Source organism: Myxine glutinosa, chromosome 13, assembly GCF_964187855.1.
Source record: "Myxine glutinosa chromosome 13, kmMyxGlut1.1, whole genome shotgun sequence".
Taxonomy (NCBI): domain Eukaryota; kingdom Metazoa; phylum Chordata; class Myxini; order Myxiniformes; family Myxinidae; genus Myxine; species Myxine glutinosa.
The window spans coordinates 27,466,816-27,476,261 of NC_136273.1; the positions used below are offsets into that span (position 1 = coordinate 27,466,816).

The 9,446-nt window shown below is 50.5% G+C and overlaps 1 protein-coding gene across 1 annotated transcript in view; it reads right to left on the minus strand.

Annotated features, from left to right (window-relative positions):
* NOTCH1 (notch receptor 1) overlaps positions 1-4,994 on the minus strand; it is a 127,764-nt gene extending 122,770 nt beyond the window's left edge. The window contains exon 1 of the mRNA XM_068134051.2: positions 4,815-4,994. Coding sequence (XP_067990152.2) covers positions 4,815-4,878 — 64 coding nt within the window. The 5' untranslated portion in view covers positions 4,879-4,994. The remainder of the gene's footprint in view (positions 1-4,814) is intronic.
* Between the last annotated feature and the right edge of the window lie 4,452 nt (positions 4,995-9,446).

Consider the following 9,446-nt stretch of genomic DNA (forward strand, 5'->3'; position numbering starts at 1 on the left):
CTCGAAGCTAACCCTGTCAGGGTACATCCAACATGTATGTATTATCGTGTCTTGTTATTGTTGTTATTGTTGTTGTTGTTTGGTATGCAGCCTGTGGCTGCTGGTTGCATCAATTTTCTTGAAGTGCGGCTATGACACTGATGCAGTGCCCCTGTGACCAGTAAGCTAATACTTGTTTTGCCGACCTAGGAAGTGGACAGAGGTCAACCCACTTGTTTTTATTTCAATGTCAGCCACCTTAACCGTTAAGCCAACACAAGACACACACACACACACACACACACACACACACACACACACACACACACACACACACACACACACACACACACACACACACACACACACCAGGAACAGGACAAGGACATAAGGGAATATTCCTCTAATTTTATTTGGAATACAGTGACAGTAGCAGATAACGGACATCGCAAAACTATAAGGAACTTTGGAATCTTCATGGGAGAAAGACTCAAATGGTAACACTGAAATAGGCCTTAATATGCCAAAAAGGGGCTTTAAAATGGACTTGTGCTCAGGATCTAATCAAATGACGTCTGGTATGCGCGATATCCAAAATTGCTCTCCATATTGACCTTCTGTGCTCATTTCCTTTACTTACAGGCATCAAACGTTGGGAATCTTCAGGGGCACGGCCTTCACATGACAGAGAGGGAGCTAGCCTACAGATAGGCCCCAAGTAGGTTTGAGATTAGCACCGAGTTTTCCACCCTGGACCACTAGAAGGTCATTTCCTTTGCAAACAAAGCTCGGAAACAGTCGTATCATGAGATTATCGAGTGAAATTTGGAATGGATCAACTATCGAATGAACGCATCACGGGGTCGTCTTCAAAAAAACCGAAGGTAAGCGTCGCGAACAAGTGGAGCACAGGTGGTGAGTGGAAAGGGACACTATGTAAAAATTAACCACGGATCAACAATCTCCACCCGGAGTAAGAATCTGAACACACGGAGGGAGCAGAAGGTCGATTTGAAGTCAAACCCCGTGTTCCACTTTGAGGTCACACGAGGTCTGCGTTGTGCAAAATCAATATTGAAGATTCAAAGTCTTCTCTTTCGGTTCAGCAACCAGACAAGTGTATGGCTGTGGATCACGTGGTACGGGGGCCCATCGTAGCAAGAGGGCACCAGAAGCTTTCGGATCAGCAACCAGACAAGTGTATGGCTGCGGATCACGTGGTACAGGGGCCCATCGCAGCAAGAGGGCACCAGAAGCTTTCGGATCAGCAACCAGACAGGTGTATGGCTGCGGATCACGTGGTACGGGGGCCCATCGCAGCAAGAGGGCACCAGAAGCTTTCGGATCAGCAACCAGACAAGTGTATGGCTGCGGATCACGTGGTACGGGGGCCCATCACAGCAAGAGGGCACCAGAAGCTTTCGGATCAGCAACCAGACAAGTGTATGGCTGCGGATCACGTGGTACGGGGGCCCATCACAGCAAGAGGGCACCAGAAGCTTTCGGATCAGCAACCAGACAAGTGTATGGCTGCGGATCACGTGGTACGGGGGCCCATTGCAGCAAGAGGGCACCAGAAGCTTTCGGATCAGCAACCAGACAAGTGTATGGCTGTGGATCACGTGGTACGGGGGCCCATCGCAGCAAGAGGGCACCAGAAGCTTTCGGATCAGCAACCAGACAAGTGTATGGCTGCGGATCACGTGGTACGGGGCCCCATCGCAGCAAGAGGGCACCAGAAGCTTTCGGATCAGCAACCAGACAAGTGTATGGCTGCAGATCACGAGGTACGTGGGCCCATTGCAGCAAGAGGGCACCAGAAGCTTTCGGATCAGCAACCAGACAAGTGTATGGCTGCGGATCACGTGGTACGGGGGCCCATCGCAGCAAGAGGGCACCAGAAGCTTTCGGATCAGCAACCAGACAAGTGTATGGCTGCGGATCACGTGGTACGGGGGCCCATCGCAGCAAGAGGGCACCAGAAGCTTTCGGATCAGGATCCAGGTCGACCTAAACACCGCGAATGGTAGACGTTACGCCGGGAATGAGAAGCAGATAATGATCCACAATCTGGAGATGATTGTACAACAACAAACATAAGAGGGAGATTTGAGGGAGTATGAGACTGTGATTGTGATACATGAATCAAAGTTTTTAATGGTGATTTTAACTTTTTTGAGAAGACCCAAGTTACCTGTGATTGAGCGACAATTGTGCGGGTTAATAATGAGGTTTGTTTGTAACTCGGACTCACACAATGCTTGTTAACAGATGTTATCGCCCGTGCTTTGGGGGGGGGGGGGGGCGACGAGTAGAGGGCGGGCGGAGTGGACCTTCGTTACGGATTCAAAGTCGTGGGAAAACGCGGCAGCTGCGGCGCGAGGCTGAGTCTCCTCCGCAAAATGATAAGCCCCCACGTGCCCCCATACCCCCTCCCTTCCCGCCCTTTCTTTTCACCCTGAATTTCCATGCTCAATCTCAGTCGTATTCCTCCCCTCTATGGGTATTTTTTTCCCTCCCTCTATTTGGTCTGGATCCGGACCGAATCGACTCCGAGGACCCGTGGTCCTGCCGGTTGCCGGAGAAATTAAGCCGGATGTCCTGTCTGCCTTCTTGATTCAGTTGGACGTCATCAAATAAGTTATTACTCTTACATCTGGCAGACCTCCAGTCCCGCATCACACGTCCGTCCGTTGTTGTGCCTCTTTTGTCAGATTGTCCATGTCACACTCAAACTTTGTAAAGCTTTTCATCCATTTTACGTCTCGTTCACATACTTCTTTCTTCTCTAACTTTCACGTTCATTTGCCATGTGGAGACATCCACTCAACCCCCTCCAGCCCCCCAACGCCAGTCCCCCCCGGCCACTTTCCTTCCCATCCACATGCACAGACCCCCATGCACCGACCCGGCCTTCTTGTTCAAATCCGCCCTTTGTGCGTTCCTGTCCCTTCAAGTTCCGCTCAGGCTCGAGTTTCAATCCGAGGCACGACAGACTGAGGCCTAAAAGGTGTTTGTTCAGAGAAACCCGACCATTCACACGCCCTGATCGTCGCACATTATAGCGAATTAACTTCTTTTAAAAACTTAAGTTCCTAAAACTTCACGGATCACTGGTTTGAAAGTTTCAATCAAAAACAAATCCAATCCAACATCCAACTCTTACAAATCGAGGTGCAAGTAGAGTATCATGATAAAACGTATTGTACAAATATATTTCATTAAACTATTAAAAGTTCTGCCTTTAATAATAAATAATTGGACCTCACAACGGGCTGGTGCATTGCGCGCGAGACAATGAATGCAACCGATGGATTGGCAGAGGAACCGCTCGGGGAATCAAACTGCAAGTTCAACGGCGACTCGCTGGGACTGGACGGAAGGACGAATAGTGGAAACGAGGCAGACCGAGAGCCGGGCGGACAAAAAGCGTGCTGTGCGTGCTGGTGGCATGGAAATGAGGTGGCCCGACAGCGAGGACAGAAAGCGTGCTGGGCGTGCTGGATGAAGTGGAAAGGAGGCGGATCGAAAGCGAGGAGGACAGAAAGCGTGCTGCGCGTGCTGGGTGGAGGGGAAACGAGGCGGCCCGAGACCGGACCAGAAAGAAAGCGTGCTGTGCGTGCTGGCGCTGTGCGTGCTGATGCTATGCGTGATAAGTGGCATGGAAACGAGGCGGCCCAAGAGCGAGGCAGACAGAGCGTGCTGTGCGTGCTGGGTGGAGTGGAAACGAGGCGGCTCAAAAGCGAAGCGGACATAAAGCGTGCTGTGCGTGCTGATGGCATGGAAACGAGGTGGCCCCAAAGCGGAGCACCCAGAAAGCGTGCTGTGCGTGTTGTGTGTGCTGATGCCATGGAAACGAGGTAGCTGAGAGCGGGGAACACAGAAAACGTGCTGCGAGTGCTCGTGGCATGGGAACGAGGCGGCCCAAGAACGAGGGAGACAGAAAGCGTGCTGTGCGTGCTGTATGTGCTGGTGGCATGCAAACGAGGTGGCCCGAGAGCGGGGCACACAGAAAGCGTACTGTGCGTGCTTCTGGTGCTGTGCATGCTGGTGGCATGGAAACGAGGCGGCTCGAAAGCGGGGCACACAGAAAGCGTGCTGTGAGTGATGGTGGCATGGAAACGAGGCAACCAGAAAGCGGGGTGTACAGAAAGTGTGCTGTGCGTGCTGATGGCATGGCAACGAGGCGGTCCGAGAGCGAAGGGGGCAGAAAGCGTGCTGTGCGTACTGGTAGCGTGCTGGGTGGAGTGGACACTAGGTGGCCCGAAAGCGGGGGGGGGGGGGGGGGGGGGGACAGAAAGCGTACTGTGCGTGCTGAGTGGAGTGGAAACGAGGCGGCTCAAGAGCGAGGCAGACAGAAAGTGTGCTGTGCGTGCTGATGCTGTGCGTGCTGTGCATGCTGATGGCATGGAAACGAGGCGGCCCAAGAGCGAGGCAGACAGAAAGCGTGCTGTGCGTGCTGAGTCGCGGAACGGAATCCGGCATGGCACTGCAGGCGAACATAGATAAGACTAAGAATAAGAGGCCACACACAGTACGGGCGAGTAGCAAAAAAATAAATGGGACAATTAAATGTGAAAGAAGGGAAAAGCGAGAGCGAGACTTCGGCAACTTTCCATCCGTCGGTGAGAACAAAAGAAAAGCCGTTTGGGTAAAGTTTGTCCAAGGAGAGAGGGAGGATTCGGGTGTCAATGGGAGCCGAGATGCGTTTGTCGATCGGAGGCGCTGATCGAACGAGAGCGCGGACACAAAGCGCAACAAAAGTTTGTACGAGGCAAAACCTCTGGAGGTCCGTTTACCTTTGGTGGTTCGTTTACCTTTGGTGGTTCGTTTACCTTTTGTGGTCGCGGCGAAAGTCCAGAGAAGCAACAAGTGGAGCAGTAACTCGGGAGGCGGCATCGCTCCGGTCGGGCTCACACGTCGCGGGATCGGGCTCGGGAGGCCGCGCTGGAGCGAGGGAAGGGAGACACGGGGTGGGCTCAAGTTTGGGTGGGAGACCGCAGTCGGCTCGAAAAGAGGGAACGACGGGATGCCAATGGAGGGAGGGAATGAATGGGATGGGACGTGAGTTCGGTGTATGGCTGGTGGGGGACGTTGGGACGGGAAGGGGAAGGGGGACGAAGGCGATATGAAGCGCTCCCGATAAGCGACCTTCGAAGACGATGCCTCGGGCGGCGGCACCACGAATTAGGTCCGGCGAGCTTGGACAATACACCTCTGGAATCTTCCTGCCAATGGGAGACGGCGGCTTCGTGATCTGATTGGATGGACGGCGCTCGCGCCAGCAGTGCGCAAAACTTTCTCAAAGTTCAGAAAAGTTTACAAACTTTCATCCTCAAAGGGAATCATCAGAAGCACCGAGTGTGCGATCCGCAGCGCAGGGAGGAACGAGTGGCAAGAGGATGGCGGAGGAGCCGGAGGGAATGAAACAGATTAGAACTTGTTTAACATTTTGAAAGAAGACTTTCAGACAGACAGGAATTCCAACAACCACTCATACAACTCGTACAACAACAGAGGGACACGCGCTGATCGTCCCTCCATGCAATTTGCACTACAAAAGCCTTAATGAGGCATAAATTATTCAAGAACACACGGATCTCGAACACAAGCCGCGCGCTAGGCGGGGTTAGCATAATTTATGTGTCTCCGCCCCCCGCAACTCCTGGGCCTCGAACACAAGCCGCGCGTGCTTTGCATAATTTATGTGTCTCCGCCCCCCGCAACTCCTGGGCCTCGAACACAAGCCGCGCGTGCTTTGCATAATTTATGCGTCTCCGCCCCATCATCAACATAATATATGTGGGCATGGCTCGTATCCCAATAATAATCATTGCGATGTTATTTGTGACAGCTGAAAGAAGATGAATGGCTGGAATTGATGCCTTTTGTTTTGGATCATCCTGAAACGTTCATCTTTAATAATACGCCGGGTGAGGGATGTTTAATAGACCAATAGCCGCTGCTCGTTCGCCTCACGGATGTTCACGATCGCACATGGAGCACCTTTGAAGTGACGCGTGTTAACCTCAGAACAGGTGTGGATCCATCCGGCCTCTTCAGAAGGCGAAAGATGGCGCGGAGGTGCGAACGCCTTTTAGGAGTATTCGGGATGGACGTGTATCCATTGGAATTCAGCACCTGGGTGTTTCCAGGGAAGATTGGGCCGGGTGTTGTGGCGGATGCAAGGTCTTCCTGTTCTCCATTGCAGCGGAAAGCAAATTGTTGGGGGTTGGAAGGCGAGGGGATGAGGGCTCTGTCCCGGGGACTGGAGAGGTTTGTCCTTTTCAACGTGTCCGAGTCTTCACCGAGACCTGAAACATACACTGACGAATTTTGACGCCACAACAATAATGATTTAGACAACAACGGTTTGTCAAACATTTCGAAAACCGCAAAGGCCTAACCTATAATGGAGTTTCTTGCTCGAAATGGTCGCTTCGAGTTTGAAGTTTTCACCACAGAGTCCAGATTGGTCTTCATGAGGTACCATGTACGAGTACGGCACGTATTATGGAGCACACGTGCACGGCATGTACTATGTACGACACGTGCACGAGATGTACGATGTACCTTCACCAAACTACGTTCACGCTTACAGAAGGCCTAGGCCATGTTAAGGCCCTTCTATGATACGGCCCTTCTATGATGAGGCCCTTCCATGATAAGACCATGATAATTGGCCCTTCTATAAGGCCATGATAATTGGCCCTTCTATGATAAGGCCCTTCTATGATAAGACCATGATAATTGTCCTTTTTATAAGGCCATGATCATTGGCCCTGATATGATAAGGCCATGATAAATTGGCCTTGATATGATAAGGCCATGATAATTAGCCATTCTATAAGGCCATGATAATTGTCCCTTTTATAAGGCCATGATAATTGGCCCTGATATGATAAGGCCATGATAAATTGGCCTTGATATGATAAGGCCATGATAATTATCCATTCTATACGGCCATGATAATTGGCCCTTCCTTGATAAGGCCCTTCTATGATAAGGCCATGATAATTGGCCCTTCTATAAGGCCATGATAATTGTCCCTTTTATAAGGCCATGATAATTGGCCCTGATATGATAAGGCCATGATAATTATCCATTCTATACGGCCATGATAATTGGTCCTTCCTTGATAAGGCCCTTCTATGATAAGGCCATGATAATTGGCCCTTCTATAAGGCCATGATAATTGGCCCTGATATGATAAGGCCATGATAATTATCCATTCTATACGGCCATGATAATTGGCCCTTCCTTGATAAGGCCCTTCTATGATAAGGCCATGATAATTGGCCCTTCTATTATGCCATGATAATTGGCCCTTCTATGATAAGGCCCTTCTATGATAAGGCCATTATAATTGGCCATTCTATAAGGCCATGATAATTGGCCCTTCTATTATGCCATGATAATTGGCCCTTCTATGATAAGGCCCTTCTATGATAAGACCATGATAATTGTCCCTGATATGATAAGGCCATGATAAATTGGCCCTGATATGATAAGGCCATGATAATTAGCCCTTCTATACGGCCATGATAATTGGCCCTTCTATGATAAGGCCATTGTCCTCAATGAAATTGTGGGGCACGGTTCCTCCACGAAAAGGATCTTGATGCAGCGCCCCACCCTACCCCACCCAGCCCCATCCAGCCAACAGATTTGGGCAAGCCCCACCAGCAGTTCAATTTGAAAGTTCCCACAAAAAGTTCAGGTCTTTCTCCTTCTTATGCAGAAAGATCAATGACTTTCCGGTTTAGTGATCCTTTATCAACTTTGATGATAGGTGTCTCCAGCTCTCTCCACTTTAAGGTCCTCACTTACCTGCCCAGGATGCACAACTTGATAACGTATCTATCAATCCCTTAATCCCCCTGTATCCACCCACAGATCAACACTTATTCTTCCAACACTATTCCATTCCCGTTCTACTCAGCTGTGCATGGAGTTACTTTTCCTGAATCAGTCAGATCTTGCTGTTTCCAATCATTGAAGACCCTCATATTTTACCATCACCTCGTGCCGTTGAGCACGTTGGTCAACCTCGGCCTACTCTCCCACTCGCGGCTAGCTAGGTCTCCCAATCTCAGCTGGCTATGTCTCCCTTCTATGATAACGGTCTCCCTTCGAGGTCTCCCGCTCTCTGTAACCCTGTTTACGCTTCCCTACCCTGTTATTGATATGTTGACCTTCTGCCCATTCCATTGATATTTTCAAGACCTTGCATGAACTTTGACCTCTATAGAAATAAGTACGAAAGGATTTTCGTTTTTTTTTTTTTTTTTTTTTGTATACAAGTTCTGGGCTCGTGAAAGAGCTAACATTGATCACACAGAAAGTCAAACCGACATATAAAACACAAAATAAGGGGAGCGGTAGACAAGATGGGGAGAGAGGGGAAAGGACACAAACACAACATTTGAGAGCAGGGACATCAAGAGAACTGTGTTTTTCCCCTTCTATGGTCAGACAGATATGGTTGATAAATATATATATAAACTCGTGTGTGTGTGTGTGTGTGTATATATGTATATATATATATATATATATATATATATATATATATATATATATATATATATATATATATATATATATATATATATATTGTTGCGGTTCTCTACGCCGGCCTTCTTCCCCTTATCAAGGGGGGATTAATCCCCTTGTCTTTGCTGGGCCTTGGCGGAACGACAAGGCCTTGGCGGAACCACAAACAACTGCCTCGCACGAACCACGTTCCGACCATACAGGGCGGGGCCCGGCACGAACCGTGCACGTCGGTCCTTGTGAGACCGCCGCGGCAACGATCCCCGCCGGCCCCCGCCGCACACAAAGCACACCACGCACCGAGGGCTCACGTCGGCTACACGCTACCCCGGTCTGCGTCGATGCTCGGGCCGCGTTCTCACCACACGCGACCCGTTCCACTCTCGTACACCGCGGCGCTCCAGCGCCTCCCATACACTCCCTGCATTCTATTACAGCACTCTCCCATGCACACTCTTTTGTTACACACTCAGGTGCACTCGTACCACTCACACACTCCGTTACACACTTTTCCTCCACACACTCCTTTACCGCACACTTTCCTGTTACACACTCCGTAACACAATCGGCCATCACACACCCTCGCGTACACTCTCCTGTTACGTACTCCGTAACGTCCATGGTGTGCGCTCTTCTGGTACACCCCCCATCACGCGCTCTGGTGTGCACTCCTGCACACTCCCTACAACACGCTCCGGTGTGCATCCTCTCACTCTCCTCGGCCATCGTACACTCTGTTTCACACTCCTCTTCGACGCACTCTTCCCACTCACACTCGCGCTCCGGCGCACACTTCTCTCTCACACACTCACGCTCCGGTGCACACTTCTTTCTCACACGCACGCCATTCGCTCGCGTACACCGCACAAAGGACCTTCCACGAGCGCCCGGGTTGCGCCTCGATCCCAAGCACG